This window comes from Antedon mediterranea, chromosome 3 (assembly GCF_964355755.1).
Source record: "Antedon mediterranea chromosome 3, ecAntMedi1.1, whole genome shotgun sequence".
In the NCBI taxonomy this organism is placed as follows: domain Eukaryota; kingdom Metazoa; phylum Echinodermata; class Crinoidea; order Comatulida; family Antedonidae; genus Antedon; species Antedon mediterranea.
Window position 1 is genome coordinate 38,392,031 of NC_092672.1, and position 23,189 is coordinate 38,415,219.

A 23,189-nucleotide genomic window follows, 5' to 3' on the forward strand; every position below is an offset into this window, starting at 1 on the left:
ATGGCAGTTTATGATGATATGTTCATAGTGCAAAAATAAAACCATTAAAAGTATTGCGTAGGTCTATTATATTTTCATATTGTAAAAATCATAAAGAAAAGTTAAAAATAAAATGCACATTTATAATGAAAACAACAGGAAAGAAATAATAATACAACATTATTTTATGAAGAGTATTAGCAATCATTTACGTCACTGAACAAAAGTGACGCATTCATTATATTAGTGTTAATTCAAGAAACTATGATGAAATGTTGAAATAATAATCTCTAATATTAAAAATTATGATTATAGATGATATAAAACATTGTTATGTAAAGCTGGATGAGGTGCCTTCATTGGGGTAACATTTTTTTACTGTGCCTTTTTATTTCTAAACACTGTAATTATTAATCAGTATTTCAATTCACAGGTGTTTATTTTACTGTAGTGCTATAACTTGAATGTGTGTGCTATTGGTTAAAAGAAAAGACATAAATCTTTCACTTAAAAACAAAATATTGTCATAAAAGTTGTTTGACAGACACATCTAAAACAAGACATACATTTAATCATTACCAGAGGATTGCTGGATATATCAGAATCATTGTTGACAAATAACGTTAATGTAGAAATTAAAGACGACGCAGTTGTGACATCATCACCGATCAGTGGTGGCGCTGGAAGAAGCTGGAGGTAGATTTGTGAAGAGAGTGGTTGAATATCAGATACCTTATGTTGGTATGAGGGAACATGTATAAAACATTCAGATCGGAAAGTCTCATTTACACATTCATTCGGTTTGATTTCCATATTAGATATTTTGGCAGGTTGATCAATCAATGTCTGGTGATGTTGTGCCATTGAATAAGAGAATGCTCTTGTTATACCAGGACAACTCGAATCGTCTGAAGAGAAATCTAAGATTTCATCACAAATTTTATCAGTGGAGTCATCTGTGTCTTCAATCAACCAACTGTTGTTGACGGTGTCAAAACTATCTTTAAAACTTTCTCTTTTAAAATGATTCTGTCTTGATGATTTTGATGGTCTTACAGTACTGAAGTTAGAATTTATGCCTTCATTGGTTGCATAGCTATTTTGATCACAAATATTTTCTGGTGCAGTCTTTTTATTATATGGAGAACTGGTTGTAGAATCTGTGTCTGAGTTTGTAACATTGTTATTGTTAAGTCGAAAAGAAGAGCCTGGACTCTTCATAGTGTTTACAATGCAACAGCTTCTTGGACAATGACAACAGTGAGAGTGATCATTAAATGTTGGTGACATTTTTTGCGAAAGTCTGCTAGAATAATTATGATTGTTATCAATTCCTCTGGAACCTTTGGTGAAGCCGATGTGGTTATTGCTACTGTAGCTATTGGATGACATACTTTCACAAAAACAAGGTTTACTTTGAACATATCTCTGTTTCTTCTTTCTTTGTCGTTTACTTTTCTTTGGTCTTGAAAGCATTTTGCCAGTTTTTGTTTGTCTTCTTTCAGATGGTGAATTGGGAAAAACCTTACCGTTTAAACCCAAATGATTACCCATACTAAAACCATTCATTTCTACAAACTTCTTTGTGAGTTTTCCTAGTCTTCTTTCTTGAATAACTGTACTAGGAACTAAGTTCACATTGCCAGTGTTAACTTTCAGTACAGGATTAGGAACTGGAGAGTTACTACTGGATGGATACAACCCATCAAATAACCCTGGATCAGGAATCAAAAGTCGTTTATGCTGAGACGTTGGTGAATCAAGAGATTGTGTAATGTCAAAAAGATGGTCAACATCTGCTTCAACTGGCTCTGTGACTCGTCCATTTGTAATTTTCATCAAAATTCTGTCAAAATATTCTCCATAATCCTCATCCTCATTTTGAACAGTATCTTCATAAGTGAGAAGTGAGGAGGTATTACAATTGCAACTTGACTCACTCTTTGTCTCACATTTTGTTTGTGAATATGTAGGCTCCTTCTGATCAGGTGATGGGGTATCTGCACAATTAGATTTGAAATCTGGAAGTGGTATTCGACAGTCATCTACATCAAATGTTTGATCACCAGAAAATACACTCAAATTCTCATCAAATCGTTGACAAAATGTTTCATTTAAACTTGACAAGGATGGTCTACCAGATGAACATTCAAAAGAAGTTTGAGTTTGAGTAACTTTTGTTGATTCAATAATCTCAAAATTTTCATCCTGGGTTTGGGTTGCAATAGAAAATGTTACAAAATTGTGAGGCAGTATTTTACTATTTCTTTTTGTGGTATATTTGTATTGATCTTCTGTGTTAATTTGAGCATCAGTTTTTGATTTTTCAGATTCATCAATTGCAGTTTTGTTATCAACAGATTGTTCAAAAGATGTACTAAAGCTTTGGTGCAACGACTTCTGCCCTTCGTCTTCCTCTGGAAGCGTTTCAAGAGAAAGAGGAAGTGAATGCTGTTTTCTAAAAAGCTTTAATCTTCTTTCTTTTGAACTTGTGTGATCTCTCCTTTTTCTGTTTTCTATTTTCTGTGGTAAACTTTTTCTTCTTTGGACAATAGAATCAGAGTTTGAATCAACAACACACTCTTGAAGTTTTTTCACAACAGAATCAATATCAAGACAACCAATTGTTGCTGCTCTCTTAAGTTTCTTTCTCTTGTCAACTAATGCTGTTAAATATGAATTATTATTATTATTGGAAGTTGAACTTTGAACTTTACTAGTTAGTCCTTTATTTTTTACACCACCATTTATTAGTTCATCCGTTTCAACAACATCACAAACATCAAAACTATTACTGTTATCATTTCTTTTATCTTGTTTGATTTCATGTTCTTGCATAGCATTAGACTGCAAAGTTTTACTCAATGATGTTTCCGTTTTGTCAGTATTCTCTCCTTTACTTTCTGTCTTCATAGATAGTTTCCATCTATTGCTAGTACTTTGTCCAGGTAGTCGTACATTGAAGGCACGTTGCAGCATTTTCTGAACTTGTTCAGCACGTTTTTTGGCCTTTTCTGCCTGCACCTTTGCTTGCTTCTGCCGCAGAGAAATCATAAATCTTTCTGGGACACCAGTAACCTGTCCACCAAATCCTAAATCCATTAAAATCTCCTCTGATGGAACAGGATTGTTGTACATCATTTGGCTCATGCCACCTGGATTTAGTGCTCCCAAGGACGCCTCCATCAAATACCGAGCCTCTAAGGGCAATTCACTGATGTCATTGACATGATTCTGCTTACTCTGTTCTTCTTTAGCAATAGACATTGCTTCTTTATAAAAATCACTGTAGTTGGGTTTCGGCAATAATGAAGAATCAATGTTTTGTGGCTGGTTGTCTGTAGGGTCCAACCTATCTGCACATGAACTCTCCACCCATTCTGCTACACTCCAAGTAAGATCAGGTTCTCCTAAATCTAAAGCTTGACATAGAGAACTTGCATAGCTACCACTACTTGAGGAAGGACGGTTATATTCGATTATTGGTTTAGATAACTTTTCAGGGACACCATATTCTTCATAATCGTAATAATCATTGCTCTGCCATTGACCCGTTTCAAAACCAACTCCGGAAAAACTTTTTCCTTTTCTTGATTCAGTATTGGAGGTTGCTGATTGGCTTCTTAAACTCTCAGTTTCAAATGTTGAGATAGACTCTTCTGAGGTAGTAAATCTTGATAATTGTCGTCTTAAATGGTTAGAGCTGAAAACCATAAAAACATTATAGTTATTTATCTTAAAATATTTAAAAGCTGAAATATTTGAAATAAAGATTTGTAATGTATCTATATATAAATTTACGTAAGGGCAAAATTCGGTAAATCGCGCCTTACTTCTAGAATTTTCACTCGATGGTATGTAAAGTTGGTTCGTACTTTCGGTACTGATTTTAACCGCCTGATGTAACCCTGTTTACTAATTAAATTGAGTTAGATAATTAGTTATTGACGATTAAAACGAATTTAGGTTCAACGATTTGCCCCAAATAGGGGTGTTTTCCGATCGTGGAATACACTGTCTAATGGATGTCCGTCTTGAAAAATACCCGCCAAAAAAATGCGAGGAGGCTTCGCATTTTTCTATCTCCTCCTACGATAATTGTTTTTAATAGCTGAAAACCGGTTGAACAGCTAGAGTACACCATCATAATGTTGAAGACAGGCCGATTTTCTTTAAAAAATACTATTTTGATAGATTTAATATACGATTATGCAAATGTATTGATTTGCGATGAATGGAACATCCCAATCTCTCAGTCTGCCAGAGTTTGGTTTAACACAAGTACTGTAGGTAAATTTATGAGCCCTTGGTTTAACACATACGGTAGGTAAATATATGGGCCCTTTGAGAATAAACTTGCAATACTTTGACAATACTGTAAATACCTATTAACTATTTTTCATTTGAATCGAACATTTCTTACTGTGAATGTTCGTACTGTTAGATGTAATATAAAAATATATACAAATAAACTTTATTACTGAGACTGTGGATAGGCTCTACTGTTAGATATACAAATAAACTTTATACTGACAGTTCCTTCTCAACGTTTGTATTAATAATTACCAAAAATATAAACGTCGTAGTGGTGTATCGTGACATGTACTTTAATATTTCAATCGATTATGACAGTGACAGTTTTAACAAAGTATTAAATCGCAAATGTTTTAGGCCTACTGTATTTAGAGGTATATTATTTATAGGCCTATAAAACATGAACAAAATATTTCGTTACTCAGTGGATAAAGAATATATTTAAAAATTGTTCCTCTTTGTACCTATCCGCTTTCCCATCCCTCAACCCTAATGTTACATAGCGAGGAGGCTTCGCATTTTCCTATCTCCTCCTACGATAATTGTTTTTAATAGCTGAAAACCGGTTGAACAGCTAGAGTACACCATCATAATGTTGAAGACAGGCCGATTTTCTTTAAAAAATACTATTTTGATAGATTGCTAGAGTACACCATCATAATGTTGAAGACAGGCCGATTTTCTTTAAAAAATACTATTTTGATAGATTTAATATACGATTATACAAATGTATTGATTTGCGATGAATGGAACATCCCAATCCAGAGTTTGGTTTAACACAAGTACTGTAGGTAAATTTATGAGCCCTTGGTTTAACACATACGGTAGGTAAATATATGGGCCCTTTGAGAATAAACTTGCAATAGGTTCGGAAAATGTTAAAAACCAATTTCTATTATTTGAATCGGTAAACAGTTTCCATTTATTATACATTGATAATGAAACATGAAATATTCCTATTTATGTCCCTCGAGGTTCATTACAATTTATATTTAGTAGTCCCACGGACTTCATCTTAGCCACTCCCCCGAGTGCTAAGGCCAAATTTATGATACCCTACTTTCTATGTAAGTTTAGTTACAGTTAGTTCTTGATAATACAACGAATTTAGGTTACACCCTTCGGCCGCGAAAACGTTTCTGTACAAATATGATACCGATTGGCTTTATTTCATTCAACAGCGACCATAATCTCGCCAATTACAGGATAGATAAACTATTTTATTATTGATGTGCTTATAAATTAAGACTCATGTAAACAGCTTGATTACATCATTTTACAGACAAACGAAACTTTTTTAAACCTACTGTTTCAATAACTGAGTATAATACTGTATACGTTTTCATAAGTAAGTGCATATACATTTTCGTGTTTTCATTGACGAGATTGTAATAGTAACTTCAGTAACTATTACAGTACTTATTTATTATACGACACAAGACAATTGTATCTGACAGGTACGTACATTATTCTAAAAAATAAGTCTAGATAGATCCCTTAGGCGTCATAAATCACAGGCCAACAAATCAGTACTCATGACAGAAATTCGACCCAGTTTGGTTCACACAAATGTTTACAGGAAGTTCAACACCACAACCGATGATTTGCCCTAAATATTTAGGTAGACTACAGTTTAATTTTTCACTGAATAGGAGCTTGAATTTCCGATTTCCATTTCGCAGAATGTCTAGGTCTATTTATTTAGTTTGGTTCTTATAATATATAAATACAATCAACTTTATTACTGCGGTTCCATCACCACCACCACGTGCCGCCCAATTCCCGTACATACATTTCCATTTCTCCCTAATTTCTTTAATCCACATAAATTAATTGTCCTTTATGGAATCCAGTATTGGTTTTGTTGTCTCTATTTCTGAATACCCCAATTAGAGGGGGACACTTCCGTTTTTGTTTAGTGTCCCAAAAAAGTCCCCGTCCGTGGATTCTACTGTATTCGAGAACCATCTGTGAGCACCCCTAGATGGTACGCGAGCGAAGCGAGCGTGCCATCTAGTGGTTACAATTGAACTTAATGTTTCCAACATGGTTCAGTTAATATCTACTGTAGTAAATGAATTTGAATAACAAAATCATGTTTAAAATTCTAATAAAGATCTGCATTCATGCAATGGTTATTGGACAACTAATTCAACTAATATCTACAAAATGAAATTTAAAAAATAATATATATACTCTACATTTGATATATACAAAACAAATTGGGTACTAAATCACACTAATGAATATGATACAATCATTTCCAATAATATAAGACGATACACAAAGAATCTATGTATAGATGAATGATTGACATCATAAGATCTAATCTACTTTATTCTTAATAAAACACAACACTAAGAATCAACTTTAACTTATTTTAGCATTAGAAGACAATGTGACTACAAAACTACTGATTAAATTCAAATTTAACTATTTTTTTATTTTGATATAGATCATCAAGTTGGTGTGAAATAGATTTTTGTTTTTAGAACACTAGTTTTGAAATACTGGTGTTCGGTATAATAATCTATATATAAATTTAGGGCAACATTTGGTAAATTGTGCATTATCTCTAAAATTTTTACTCGATGGTATATAAAGTTGGTTCGTACGATAATTGTTTTTAATAGCTGAACTGGTTGAACAGCTTTTTGTATTAAATTAACTACGGAATACTGTATTGGCAGTGTATCTTAGTTTAAAGCATCCTTTTTGTTTCCTTTTTGTCAACTTAGGCATCACAAATTTTGATTTGATTGTTGGAAAATGATTATCAGAAATAATACAAAGTGATAACATTAACGCTCCCAGTTGCAGAGCAATGACATTTTTAGAAGATTTTCCAGAATAAAGTCCAGAAAGCTTAAGTATATAGTTTTACTTCCATTGGGGTCTCTGACTGTGACGCAACTATTTTATAAATAATTAGACATGAATCTATAGAACACTTACCGCCTGTCCATTGCCATGGTTACACGGCGATAAATTGAAGAAATGTTTGTGAAACCAGGAATGTTTCTTTGGTTAAGTATCAAACTTAGTTGTCAAAAACAAGACCAAAACCTGATCAAGGTACACTTGGAAATACTAAACAATCAAATGTGAACATTCGGCATAAAGTCACCAGCTAATACTAGTCTACGACTCAGCTGTCAGCTCATATTTAGACTCATAATTATTTTCAGTAATGGAAGCATTTTCCTGTAATCGACATATTTTAATAATAATTTCATGGTGTAATGGAGTAATTATCTTCGGAGTAATTATCTTCACACTAATCAGTTCACTGTAAATGGATAGCTTCAAATTAGCTCATGTACTTGTGAGGATGATTTACCCTCAAGAAATGTGTAGACAAACAGACAGTCAGCCAGTTTTAGGCTCCATTTTCAAATCAGATAAAAGCTTAGGTAATTGTTCAACCAACATTCCACACCATCCTTCAGAATTGAACATCCTTCAGATTAGATGAGAAGTAGATGAGAAGTAAATACTTCTTAAATGTCTTCGCAGATCAACTTCACACATCACATTTCCTAAAACAAAACACCTGTGTACTGTAAACCAAAGCTACACGCTGCATACAATGTGCAGTGAATGATTAGCAGCTAGGCCATACAAGAATTCAACAGCATCTATCTACATGCAATCTCGCACAGTAGTTTAAATTTAAATATACATCTAATTTTAAAGAACCACCACTGTCCACAGTGAATGAAGCAATCAATAAGAAATGCATTACCACGGCTATTGCATTCAGTTAATAGTCTGTGTAGTATAGATAGAGGGCAGCAGATTTATGATTGCTAGGTTGCCAGAGATGTAATTAGAGCATCATGATTTTGTAGTAATTTATTGGCCTTGCGCATGTAATGGAACAATTAACAATACAAAGCAAACCAGCCCCTAAACAAACAATTTCATCTCTAATCAGCGTCCATGTTCATTTGATTTCATTCATAGATCAGTTTTTAAGACCACCACTACAAAATTGAATGTAGTAATTAAAATAATTGACCAGTGCACTGCACTAATTGACTCCACCACAAACTTTTCTTATTCTAAATATGCTAAAATAAGAATAAAAATAAAGATGAAATAATTGTTTCTTATGTGTAGTCAATATCCTCCTTTACGTACATTTATAAATTCTAATTTGCATTGCACAACAGACTAGTTTTACATGTAGTACTTGCATTAAACATGAATTTAAGAGCAAAAATAGGTCTAACATTGAACATGAATTTAAGAGCAAAAATAGGTCTAACATTGAACATGAATTTAAGAGCAAAAATAGGTCTAACATTGAACATGAATTTAAGAGCAAAAATAGGTCTAAATCCGCACCAACCATAGCATATAAAGCCATCTTATTTTCACCTGCTGAAGGTTAGCTTGATTTATAAACAGCAAACATGCAAGAGTTATACACAATTAACAAGTAATTATAGAAAGTGTAACTAATTATCTTGAATATCTTTTATTTCATTTTTATTACATCCTTTTTTGCTATCTAAGTAAATTGTACAGTAATTTTGTAAAGGCAACGTTTTTAGCCTTGCGGCTACTTGTTATAAGTTCTATATCCAAATAAATAAATAAATAAATACAGCAGCATTCAGGTAGACTATTATTGCAAACAGTGTATAAATGACTGTTTATTGTCAGGAGGGTGGGAAAGAGAACACAGGTGCTCTGTTTGATGGTTAACTTATATTATGAATTACTTTTGATAGACTACTACTAATAACATATGTTTAGCACTGGTTCTCATTACCATTTTTTAAAACCTTACAAGACAGAGTTTATTGAACCTGAGATTATATAATTCTTGCTCGGATATATACAGCGCCCTCAATGAAAATTAATAATAATGTGGTTTATCATTTTTTAATATAGGAAAAAAACCAAACAATTATTGTAGTGTATATTCTCTAACAAAAAATGGTAGGTTGGGTGGAGAGAGAGATAAAACCTACTACATCACTGATGCTATTGATTATAGTGCACAACAAATGGTAGATTGGGTGGAGAGAGAGATAAAACCTACTACATCACTGATGCTATTGATTATAGTGCACAACAAATGGTAGGTTGGGTGGAGAGAGAGATAAAACCTACTACATCACTGATGCTATTGATTATAGTGCACAACAAATGGTAGGTTGGGTGGAGAGAGAGATAAAACCTACTACATCACTGATGCTATTGATTATAGTGCACAGCAAATGGTAGGTTGGGTGGAGAGAGAGATAAAACCTACTACATCACTGATGCTATTGATTATAGTGCACAACAAATGGTAGGTTGGGTGGAGAGAGAGATAAAACCTACTACATCACTGATGCTATTGATTATAGTGCACAACAAATGGTAGGTTGGGTGGAGAGAGAGATAAAACCTACTACATCACTGATGCTATTGATTATAGTGCACAACAAATGGTAGGTTGGGTGGAAAGAGAGATAAAACCTACTACTATCACTGATGCTATTGATTATAGTGCACAACGATGTAAAATGAATAACTCAGTTTCTTAACGATTAATTACCATCATCTCTAGGACACAATACAAAATCATTTGATTTTTAATGGGGCCATTTGTTATAGATTCAAGGCTACCATAATTACTTTTCAGAAAACCCTAGAGTTCTTCAGAATAATACACAATTAATAGCCTAATTTATATTTAAAATCAAATGAATAATACTCTCAGATATCAATTAAGATGATGAAATTTAAACAATTAATAAATTAATTGAAATAGTTCAGGGAGGAGGGGAGGGGAGCTTAAGGTTGAATATTGTAAAATAAAGTGCAGGACATTGTTATATATTGTGCATTGTAATTTTCACAATTTAGGGTGGAGGCCCCATTAGTCTGAAGTTCCATTTTCCTGATACTAAGTGAACCTCATTGGAAACAAGTTCAAAGGCTTTTATTAATGTGTTCATGCAATGTTCATATTAAATATAATAAACATAAATTTGTGCTAATAATATTTATCAATAAAAACTCACAAATAAATAATATAAGAACTTACCTGACAGAGGGGGAAATGACAGTAACATGCACAGTAATAGGTTTCTCATATTCAAAATAGCATTCAAATGTTCCAACTGATATGCACATGCCTACTATTACTTCACAATGCATACATATACGGTAGAGTCAATACAATATGATCAAAAACATTGAGTAAAGAAATACACTGCTAAAATAGTTTAAAATAAATACAGTCAACTCAATATTGAAATCTCTGAAAACTATAAACTCGCAAAAACCATAGTTTTCTTGAATTGAATCATACAAAATATTCCAAATTCTTGTTTTACCATTAAAAACACATTTGGAATACCAGATTTTCTGGAAAACCAGACATATTAAGCTGACCAAATTATGTCAGATATTGGAGAGTTGACTGTATAATAACAATGATGTCCGATATTGGGAGAGTTGACTGTATAATAATAATGATGTCCGATATTGGGAGAGTTGACTGTATAATAATAATGATTTAAGAAAAAAATAGAAACAAAAACAGGAAAAAAAAATAAAGTTTATGAAATGAATGACACAATTGAGAGAAAAAAATTTAAAATATTTTTAAAATAAAAACAAACATGACCATTAAAAGTGACCATTTTTGCATGCACATTATTTACCACTTGCACAATGTGTGACTATAGGATGCAATTACATTAAATAATATTATAAAATATGTTATTTTACCTGTTTGTGCGGTTCTTATCTGATCCTTGATGTAAACCTTTTCCTGGAGATTTCTTGGCATTCTGTTTTTTGTTTCTAGAAGGTTCATCTGGATATGCTTGCCTTGTAATCCGTTGTATACCTATGGAAACATGTAATGACAATATTATATGACATATATTTATTCATTAAGACACAAGACTGTGTTTCTTTAAAATACAAATTAATGTTGCATAATGTATAATATATAATGACTGCTGCATCAGACAACCACAAATAACAACTTAAAACAACAAAGCTACACATTTGTATGATACTGTAGAGTAACAACCAGTTATCTAAATAAGTTTATATAGGCTACAGCATCAAATGTCTTACCTGCAACTAAAAATAATTTTCACTCACTAGTGAAGGAAAAAAACACAAATTCCATCCAAAAAATGTTTGTTACATTGACAGAATAATACATTTTTTAACTAAATGAATTGTAGGTTAGATCCTGAAACTTAGAATTGATGTCAATTATGTTAACTACAAAGCTAAAGAAACTAAATCTTACCAGTGTACTATAATTTCTAGAAAAGAATGGTAATACAATGTTTCTCAAACGACACGAAAATACAATAAGGAGACTATCAATTTTCATCCTACGAAGCAAATGTTTATTGAATCATTTCTTCACAGACTTGTGTTGTTTAGCATAGATTTCTGTGCAGGAGAATCGAAGTGACAACATCATAATTCTTAGAGGAAGTGAAAACAAAAGATTGACGCAGAAAAACATGTAGTGAAAATGCAGAAACACCTGCCAAACTAGCATAACTAAATCCATGATACAGTATTAAGATTGAAACCTTGAGAACAAAGTTAATCTCAGTGAATCAATAAGAACATTAATAGAGTAATAATATCATTTTACTTTTTGTATTCTTTGGAAATGATTTATACATAACACATGTGAAGAAGAATTCACTAACACTAATAACAGCGCTATTCATTTCTATTACTAAATGATATATCTTTTATTGTTTAAGTATAATACACACATAATTGTCTTTTACTGAGCTATTAAAAGGTATCCAAATAGGTTTCTATACAAGAGAATGGGAACCAGACACAATTCAGTGGTAGATCCAGAATGTTGAAATGAAATTGGGGTTTTTAATCTTCTCAAAACATTTCTTAATTTTAAGAGTACATGGATTTTCTTTTCGAAAAATGGCCAAATATTAAGAAAAATATCTTGATAAGATTATCTAAGTAAAGCTAAGCAACATATTAAACTTCCATAAAAACCTATTGTATAATATTTTTTGGGTCTCAATTTTGTTTTTGATGATTTCAGAATATTCGATAACAACACATAATCATAGTCTTGAAAACACTGATTCACAGAAAAAACAGCTTACTTTCCTTGAATCATATACATACATACAAATAATACAACGATTTCTAATGCCTCAAGCTTTATCTTTATGCTGTATAAACTGAGTGAAATTGAATTCAGACCAACCAACATCCAAAACAAGATGCATTTCCATAAAACATAGACGGTTTAAATGCCATTTAGTTCTTGATTGATATAATTGACGTGATAAGTTGCTCCTCTATGCAGTGTACAAATAAAGATTGTTTACCATGTATTAATATAAACATCATCACCATCTTTACTCTATCTTCACTGTTTGTACTACTAATATGGTTACCATGCCAACTGTCTCCTCACGCTGGATACTTAAGCAATTACTGAATCAATCAGAGTTGTGAAGTAGCATCAAATAGGTTAAGAGTACTAAAATGCACTATAAATGCACATACTAATTAACTGTCAGGGCTCAGTTTAATACTAGGCTAAATACACAACAACTTTTGACAGTACACTCAGTGTACAGTTATCTTTATATGTTTCAAGTGAATGATTTTAAAACAACCCAACGTCAATCAGACTAACAAAAGGATGGCATGAGGATAGCCAACGCCAGACGTCATTTCATGTTGGAAAAAATACAAAATACGCAATTCATGTAGAACATGTGTAGATATACAGCTTGATGGATGATCTATTTAAAAAACAAAAAACCCTCTCAAACAAACTAAAAGAAAAAAAATCATCAGAGTTTTTTATGTTCATTTATCATGGAAAGATGTTTAACTATCAACAACTCGTTATAATGTAAAGGCTAAAATAATTTTTTTTCAATATGTTTTATTCTTTCCATAACAAACACACAAACCAACTTTAAAAAACCTATTGTAAAAAATATCTCTTAAAAAAAGGCTATAGTAGATATAAAGTAGTAAGATCAATACAATCCTAATATAGTAAATGTGTATATATGTAAGAATGAATTACTCATGCCTTTAATAAGTTGAATGTTATTTATGTCTTTAAATAATGAATTGCCTATGTCTTTTTAATCATGTGAATGTTATTGTTATTGTATACGTAAGAATGAGTTACTCATGTCTTTAATAATGAGTTACATGTTATTTATGTCTTTAAATAATGAATTGCCTAATTGTCTTTAAATAATGAATTGCTTATGTCTTTAAATAATGAATTGCCTATGTCATTTTAATAATGTGAATGTTATTGTTATTCATCTAGGTCTTGCTATTTCAAGAGAGATGTTGTCCCTAGCAAACTAGTTTGACAAAAAAAAGTGTGATGTATCCAAATATGGTAGTGATATGATGTCATCATGTACATATATGGGCACATCACATTTTTTGTCATAAAGTTTGATAGTGTAGAAAGAGCTTAACAGTACATAGGATTAACTTATAATCTAAAATAATACAAACAAAAAGAGAAATGTAAAGATTTCTAGCTGCTAACTGTATTTAGTTCTACTTCTTCACCACAGTGGGATTCTAAATTAATTCTGCCATAGTCCTACTAAAATTAAATTGTAATAAACTATATCATGATAATTCATTTGTAAAGGCAATCAGGCAATAAATGTACATGTTGACATTAATCCATCACATTAATCATGAATGACTTAACAACATTTACATTATTTTGGGATCGGCTAATAGAAAGATCATGTATGTAATGCTAATGTGTGTATCACCTCCATGGATAGACTGAAAGCAGAGACGTCATACAAAGTTGTTTTGTGAACAACACATTTCAAACTGCTAGTATTTTGTCAAAATGAAAAGATGTTCATGACTACTTAACATTTTATATTTCATATTAAAAAAAAATCAAATTTTGTTGGGTGTGGTCACGAAAATACCAAGTACTATACACATCATGAAAAATTGTGTAAGCCAATTTGCTGGTATGAACATTACAGTAGTTTCTTAATTCAGGACTATTTCAAATTAAACATGAATTCAACCCAACTTCAAAGGTTCATCCTCTACTACTATGTCATTTATTGTTAACAATGGCTACAAATATCCTATTTTAACAAACATCTTCCTGAGTTTGATTACTTTATTTGTATATCCTCAAAGCCTATTACTGTTTAACAAACTGTTATACATAATTAAATAAAATCATACCTCTGTCTAATAAACTGTCTTCATCATCAGAATGTCTATCATCACTAGTGTAGCGTAACGCACCTTTACCGCTGTCATTATCACTGTCATTATTCAGCAAGTCTAGAAGAAATGCAAAATGGATATGAAACCATACGCAAACATTATCATTACCAACTACACATCTTAACTTTAATCAATAAATTCTATAATAGACGTGATCAAATACATATATAACAAGAGAAGTAAAGTAGTTTTTTTTTACATCAATAAAATTAATAAATAAATAAATAAAAAACGTGACCGATGGATGGAGTAAGATGGTTGGAGGAAAAGGAGGAGGGAGGAGGGGGAGGGGCTGGTGGGGGAGGTGGTAAGGGGGAGGGGAGGGGCTGGTGGGGGAGGGGTAAGGGGGAGGGGAGGGGCTGGTGGGGGAGGGTAAGGGGGAGGGGAGGGGCTGGTGTTTAATCTCTTGTTTTTGTTACGGTTTGATACTGATACTTTATTTTATTCCATCAGTGACCACTGGATTGATTTGAACTCACACCTTCTGATTTCAAACTACTAAGCTTCAATACCATTATGTGAACATACCTTGTCTATGTTTAAAAAAGCTTGTAAAATTATTGTTGATTTCTGAAGTTGAATCGCTTAGATTAGACAAGCTTTCCACACTTTGACACTTTTTAGCTCCTTTAAAAAAAACGAATTTAGATAAATAGTTACACATATCAGTATTGGAAGGGTAGAAAGCAGGATTTAAATAAATGAATACACCTTTTAAAATAAAGAGAGAAGTATTAGTCCACGCCACTACGAATCGGAGCATCAATTTACAGACTTAAGTTATTCATTAAGTTATAATTCATCATAAAATTATTATTAAACTACATCATTTTTCAACATCTATTTTAAGAATTTGGTAGTACTTCGCACCTTGAATAATTCAGGTTTGAATAATTCGGTTAAGACATAATATTATATATATAAATTTGTACAATTTTGTTTAAAAACAGTTTAAAAATGAATACAAACCTTTCTTTCTCTTTAAAACTGTCTGAAACGTTTGGCGTACATCACCAGACTTGACAGAGTCTAAATCGCTTGGAATAGTTATTGTATCAAAACTTGTTAATGGTACTCCCGCTACCTGCTTCACCATCATGTTACGGAAACGTCTCTCAAAATCTTCTGTTTGAACCGATTCCACGTCACTTGGAACATTTAGTCTGGACTTCATCAGCGTTAGACCAGGTTTGAATCCTTGATTTAAAAACATACAAATATATTTATATGGCCAATTGTAATTAAATAGCTGTTATTTTGCAATCATTCTAGTTGAATGTTATTACGTCAGATAAAAAAAAAAATATTAAAAGAGCAAATAACCAATAATATGTTTATAATAGATAGTATTCTGATTGATAATTAATGTATATTAAAATTCAATTTTTTTGTGACATAGTTTCTTTTACAAAACAATCAATATTAGGTCAAATTTCGACCTGATATTTTTTAAGTTCATCAAATCAATAAAAATAGATCATATTCTAATAAATGTATAATACAATTCAAATTCGTATTTTAGTGGAATTTTCATATTTTTTTAATAACAGACAAATGAATTCATAAACACAAAACTGTACTGACATTTTTTCTATAAGTAGAAAATTATGTCAATATATGCTAAAATGCAATATCTAATAAATACCTATATTGTAAAAATGAGTACTGTAAGTAGGAATGCTTTGAGCAAAATTACAAATGTTAAGTAAGAACCTTTATATTGTTGTAATATTGAATACCAATTTCAAATGTCAATGTGTATAGTATTGATTGACATTTTATTGCAATATAAATGTTCTTGAGGGCTCACTTTAAGAAAATGAGTTAAAGCTGTATTGTCCTCCAAAAACATGAAAAAATTATTTAAAAATCAGATTTTTTCTAGGCCTGTTTCATTTAACTTGAATAATTTTTGCATTAAATTTTCAGGTACATTTTAATTTATTACATCTTTTGGTCAGAGTGAATAACTAGACCTATTATGTGACATTAAAATTGGGACAACATATATTTAAATAAATGAGAAATGTATTCCTGTTGAAACTCTCTACAGTATGTTTTTTTCTCACAAACTACACATTTAGTCACCAAGGAAGAAATATCCACTATCGTCACACTCATACACAATTCAGCATGCATTATTAAAACATGAAATACAAAACAATAACAGTGCACACAGCCAAGCAAGGTAAGTGATCAACTTAAACCATATTGCTGCTCAAATCTTGATATGATGCTGATAAAAATATCTGGATGTGTAATAAGATTAATGATGAATCAATTAAAATGGTTAAAAGGTTGGATTAAATATATTGTGCATTTGTACTAATAGTATTTTATCAGGGTAAAATAATATGGAATTAAAACAATTTTAGTTCAAACCAAACTATGATAGGACCATGGACCTTAGAAGGACTCTATCATGACTAACTAACTAAACTAATTAGTTTTTATATTCATCCTCTTCTACACACAGTAGTAGAGCCTCAATTTTCAAGCGTTTTCAAAACGTAATTTATAGATTCATGGTATGAATATTATTTTACCCTGAATAAATGTAAATGAGTTTCATTGAATTTCTAAATGAAAATTAATTTTGAGATAAATCATTACATGCATTTGCTTTCAAAATGTTAGCATCATTCCTGACAAGGCGCAGGAAATGTTGAATGCAATAAAATTAATGATCTCTATATGGAAATGAATTTTGAAATTGTCTGGATGAACTAAAGCTCTGTCTACACTATTTTCAATTCAATTCAAAAGACATTTATTTTCCTCCATAGCAATACAATACAAAATAATAAACAGAAATGGCAAGGTATATTAAAAATGAAATAGATGATTGTTGGATATACAAAAGAAAAGTGAATTTAAGAAAATTGGCTATGTAAGAAGGCATAATCCCGAGAAGATGAGGAAATCTTGTGCTGGGTATGCCTATGCAAATAAAATGGATAATTGAATAAGAGTGGAAATTAAGAGAAACAAAGACAAAAAAACGCACACAAAAGGGAAAAAAAAAAAAAAGTACTAAATAAATTAATTAATAAATTTTAAAAAATAGATCAATCAAATTGTAGAATCAGAAAATAAAACTCAAAAACCACAGTAGATCAATGTTCAGCAGCATAAATCAAATTGCGACATTCGATCGTTGTCTTTCTAATAGTTTGACATTAGGTGTTGTTTTAATTTTTTGGAAAATAAAGAAATTGAAACAGCATTTGTAATTGGGGTGGTAAACTGTTCATCATTGATGGACCGCAGTATCTAATACTGTTTTGAAAATAATTGGTGTTGTGGATAGGTATGTGTATATCAGTTCTAGAACGTGTAGGGTAATTGTGAATAGAAAAATTCGGAATAAACATATTGTTTAAATGATTTGGAGAAGTGGAATGCAGGGCAGAGAATACAAATTTGCCTTGTTGCATTAAGTTTATATCAATGAGTTTGAGGAGATTAAGTTTGGAAAATAAATAGGAAGAATGGGACCGCGGTGGAGCGCCAGATATAATCCTGATAGCCTTCTTTTGTATAATTTGCAGTTTACTGAGGTTGGATACGTAAGTATTGGCCCAGACAATGTTACAGTAGCTCAAATAGGGAAGAATGAGGGAGCAGTAAAGGGTTCGAAGAATATTAAGGGGTACAAATGACTATCAAACTACTTTGCCAAAAAAAGTGTGCTGTGCCCAAATATGGTAGTGATATGCTTAAATATGGTAGTGCTTAGTATGACATCATCATGTCCATATAGTTTGATAGTGTAGACAGAGCTTAAGATAAACATAATTTCTATGTATATTTTATATGCAAATGACAATAAATAGAAGTAATTTTCCATTGATGAATTAATGACTGAATGTAATGTAACATAATAATGTTATTTGCTTGCTAAGCAGCATGAGTACCTTCGCCAATGTACACCAAAGCTGAACTGAACATTGGCTCATAATGTTCAGTATGAATAGAGTCGGTTCCAACATCAGACTCACCAACAGGCTTCTTCAAGTACATGTATTCTGGCAAGCCGCTGGTGACCTCACTGGCAACACCGCTATCAACCGTTTTTGATCTCTTCTGCTTCGACGATCTCTTCCTGCGAGGTCTTTTTGACAGCTTTGTCGATGTCACTGAGCCATCTGTAGTAGAAGATCTCCTGTACACGTACGAGGAGCGAGACGGTGGGGGCATTGGTGGGTAATCTTGAGGGCCAAAACTTGTATCTAGTTCATGCATAATATCAATCGTTACCATGGAATCATTGTCACTAATCTTTTCGGATTTTGAGTATTTCTTATGAAAATTACTGACATCTGATAGAGTTCTGTGTATTCGTTGCTGAATCAATCCATTTTCATCTTCTATATTTCTACTCTGTATACTCTCTATTTCATGTATATCTTCTAAGGTGTGCTCGTCAGAAACCAAACTTTTTCCTGATGCAGATAAGCCCTCAGTATCCGAGTACTGTAGTGATTCATCACCGTCATTGGAATAACCAACATCATCTTCCTCCTCAACCTGATTGTAAGATCTTTCTTCCGTAACTTCAAAATCATAATCTGCTGTAGTATCAGAATGTAAACTAGGTGACATAGTTCTTTGAAAACTTTCTGCTGTGTTATTTATCTTTTGTGACTTATTCTTGCTACTAAAGCTGCTGATAGACTGATTGTCAAGTGATCGACTGTGGTCTAGTGTTTTGCCATCTTTCAATGATTGGACTAAGTCATCTACGAGGCAGAATTTAAAAGACAAACATCATAGGCAAAACTGTGCTAGTATTAGTATTAGTATTTAGTGTTCATTATAAGTGAGTGCTAAATACAGTAGTTAGTATTTGACTACAAATATACACATTTATCATTATACATTCATTAGTGTACATGCAAATATACAAGAAGAATATACAAACAATATATATATACAATTGAATAATATAATCAATAAAAATATTCATAAAGAAAAAATATAGACAAGAAAAAACAAATTACAATATTAACATATATATAATATAATACTTGTTTATACTGAACAATGTTATAGTTCAGTAAAATGTATAAAAAACTCACTTTGTTTAGGTGGGTTCTTTGCTTTAATTGAGTTAGTTCCTTTCTTCTTTTGAAGTTTGATAGATTTTGTCTTTCTTGACACACCTTCTTGATTACCTAAACAAATAGAGTACAGTAAGATCTCTTTAATACCTTATTTACTCTACCAAATCATTTCATGCATTTTTAATATTTTTAAACAGTACTTGTGTTTGCTATGAATAATTTGTATAAAAAAGAACATTGCTTATCAGGGCCGTAACCAGCATGATGCAAATGAGGCGCTGGAAAATATTTTGCATCTCATTAAATAACTTTATTTCATCAATATTAATTTGTAATATACCAGGACTTGAAGACTCCTCTTTCAAAAGTGTTTCTGCAAATTGCATAGCTCTCCTGTGTGACATGTTTTCTGCTATAGCCTCTTCTGGACTGCCTGACCCCAGACCAGTATCGATCGTACTCTCTAGAGAGCGCTGTTTTCTATCTAAAATCAAATCACAAAATGCATCGTCATAACTAACATCATTGATAAATAAAAATGCGGTGAAATCACCAAAATGAACATAATGTTTGTAATAATTTAATTGGAGAATAAAATTGTCACTTTATGGCATTATTAGTTGTAATTTTGTACCCAGGGGGCCCCGGGAGACCAGTCTTGTTCACTGATTGGGCCACACGGGTAAAATATTGAAAATAACATCCAACAAGGTATAAGCTAAAATTATAATACTTTACTACTAATAGTATTTTGTATTCATGTGTTTCCCAGACAATCTGCTAAATATTTACCTTTCCTCTTCTTAAGTTGGCCGGTGCTGTTTTGTGAAGTTGATACTGGTGACTGTTTTGACTCCTTTTTATCACTGGATTGTACAACTGGATAGGTCTATCGATAATAATGTTTTATATTGTACACATTTGAAAATCAAAGAAAAAAATAAAATTTTGTTTAAATAGCAGTTTTTGTGTTTAAATTGTTATCAAATTTGTATCCCTCCTTCACTGTTTCCAACATCTTTTTTCCATCAGGGACACAATAACTATATCCTCTTTATATAAATCATACATTTTATTGTTTCTTAGACCACAACAAATATTGTGAGTGGCACAGATTCAAAGGTCAATAAATAAATAAATAACAATAAATTATTTCTGAAATATGGCTGTACCTGGCTGATGAGTGCATTGAGTTCCTTATCAATGCTGTCCAGTATGAAATCAGTATGGTCAACATTGACCTTTTTGACCTCTACTCCATATTCACTTTCATCACTAAATTCAGATTCTTCTTCTTCTTCATTAGTTGATGCTTCCTCCTTGCTTTTATCTTGCTCCTCTTCATCCGTCAAGACATGGTCACTCTCAGAATGTATTTCTGGAAAACAGTTTTCAATCATGTTAAATTGTTATCAGATTTATCAAGTAAGTAAGTAAGTAATATTTATTGCTCTCCAAGAACAGTACAAATTTATAAAACAGTATAATGTAAATGAAATAAAAAGAGAAACATTAAATATAATAAAACAAGACTAAACTAGAAAATAAGCATGGAAAGCAGGGGATGGCCCTTTAAGCCCAGAGGCTTGTTTCCAAAGGGGTTATTTCCTAAATGAATAATTAATTAACTGTTAAACTGTGTTGGAAAAGCATCATTAATGACAATAATAATGACTATGAATGTACTTTTAAGTTGTATTATCTAAAGCTCTGTCTGACACTATCAAACTTTATGTGACAAAAAAAGTGATGTGCCCAAATATGGACATGATGATATATCACTACCATCTTTGGGCATACCACTACCATTTTGGACACATCACACTTTTTTGTCACATAAAGTTTGATAGTGTAGACAAGGCTTTAGTAATAATAGCATGACAAATGAGGTTGATGCCAATTAAAATAAAGATTTCATTAAATAATGAAGGTGGTTGCAGTGGTTATATTGATCTCAATTAGTTGTAATGATAATTATACATTGTGACTAGAACAAAAATGATGACAACAATAATATTATCTGGCTAACAATGAAACGACTCCTCCTATTGACATTTGCTGCACTGATGGGAACAATATTATTTGATACTGCAGTACTTCATGGTGAACTCTACAATATTATTACTACATCTTACACACTGGCATAGTTTATTTTTAGAGTCAGTACATCAAAGTCGTCACACATTTTCAATCCACTCACATGTGGCTCATATCATCTAATAACTGATCACTTAAACTAATTTTACACTTGACTGACTTTAGACAACACCAACTGAAATATTACACTAACTTAATTCCACAAAACTGTATTTTAGCTGTTTTCGTTTTCTTAAAAAGCCCACTATTAAAACAATGTAATGTACAATCTACTACCTGCATTTGGTAATCTACTACCTGCATTTGGTCACTTTTTATTTTAAAGATGGCAAATCCAGAATTGTATAATGGATTGTGGTAAATTGTCAAAAATCACATATTTAATCACAATAGATTGAGAGATTGAAGAGATCCAAAAATAAGCAGGATGTCCATGTAATTGATGTAAATGTGAATATTCTCATACCTTCTGTTACTTCTTCCTCTTCACTCCATTCAGCCTCTGCATCAGATATTTCCATCTTTCAATTCAAGTCCATTCAACTGAAAATAAAACAAAATGTTAATAATCTTTAGATTCATCATCAAAATACACTCAGTACCAAATCACTTACTATAACTTTATTATATTCAATAAATGAACAAAAGAATATTCAGATTGATAGTTTATCATCAATAAACTTTAACAAATTTGTTTCCTTCTTAAAAGAAGAAAACAGAATATCAGTAAATAAAATATTATGATACTGATATAAATAATCTTTAAGAATGGTCTCCCATAACTTGTCTGTGTACGGTATCTCACTGAAATTAATAAACATCATGGCAAAACCAATCATATATATATATATATGAATTGTCTTTTGTATATTTTTTAATCAGGTAATGAAAAGATGATGTCAAATGAAGTGAAAGAAAATGACTTTATTAATGAAAATTACACTTTTTTAGAATATTATATGCAATGTCAAGTGCACACAAGCACTATGGTAATGAATAAATTGTCATCGTCTTTATCAATTGTAATGAAAAATATTTCAGATTAAAACAAATCTATTTATTTTATATTGCACATGAAGATCTATTAATATAATTGGTGTTAGGTCCTTCATTGATATTACCAGGCTCTATGTTCCACACATCACTACCACAAAAGGTGGACCAAAACTCTGGAATGACCTACTAATTTATAATTCTCACCAACACTCAATAAAAAAAAACTTAATCAATGTGTGTGCAGTATTTAATGCCTACAGTAGGATATCCATTAAAGGATGGAATAGTTTTTTTTTTTCAATTTTTTTCTCTGATTTATTTGCGTTGTTGTTGTAAATAGAATTTAATAGAAAATATTAATCTATATATAAATTTACGTAAGGGCAAAAATCGGTAAATCGTGCGTTATTTCTAGAATGTTTACGCGATGGTATATAAAGTTGGTTCGTACTTTCGGTACTA

The 23,189-nt window shown here is 31.6% G+C and overlaps 1 protein-coding gene across 1 annotated transcript; it reads right to left on the minus strand.

The window, feature by feature from the left end:
* Positions 1 to 217: 217 nt before the first annotated feature.
* LOC140044378 (uncharacterized) lies at positions 218 to 22,252 on the minus strand. The gene is made up of 12 exons (XM_072088857.1): positions 22,198 to 22,252; positions 20,807 to 21,012; positions 20,427 to 20,523; positions 19,975 to 20,118; positions 19,650 to 19,745; positions 18,486 to 19,310; positions 15,538 to 15,765; positions 15,097 to 15,195; positions 14,524 to 14,625; positions 11,029 to 11,149; positions 559 to 3,682; positions 218 to 241 (listed from the first exon to the last, which is right to left on the minus strand). The coding sequence occupies exons 1-12, from the start codon at positions 22,250 to 22,252 to the stop codon at positions 218 to 220; spliced, it is 5,121 nt and encodes a 1,706-aa protein (XP_071944958.1).
* Positions 22,253 to 23,189: the final 937 nt, after the last annotated feature.

Bases quoted from the DNA above. Each gene is read 5' to 3' on its own strand.
- LOC140044378 (XM_072088857.1), bottom strand. From the start codon at position 22,252: ATGGAAATATCTGATGCAGAGGCTGAATGGAGTGAAGAGGAAGAAGTA. The intron at 11,150-14,523 runs GTATGATTTTAT...ATGTTTCCATAG, and splicing joins AGACAGTTTATTAGACAGAG to GTATACAACGGATTACAAGG. The intron at 3,683-11,028 runs GTAAAATAACAT...TATGGTTTTCAG, and splicing joins GATAAGAACCGCACAAACAG to CTCTAACCATTTAAGACGAC.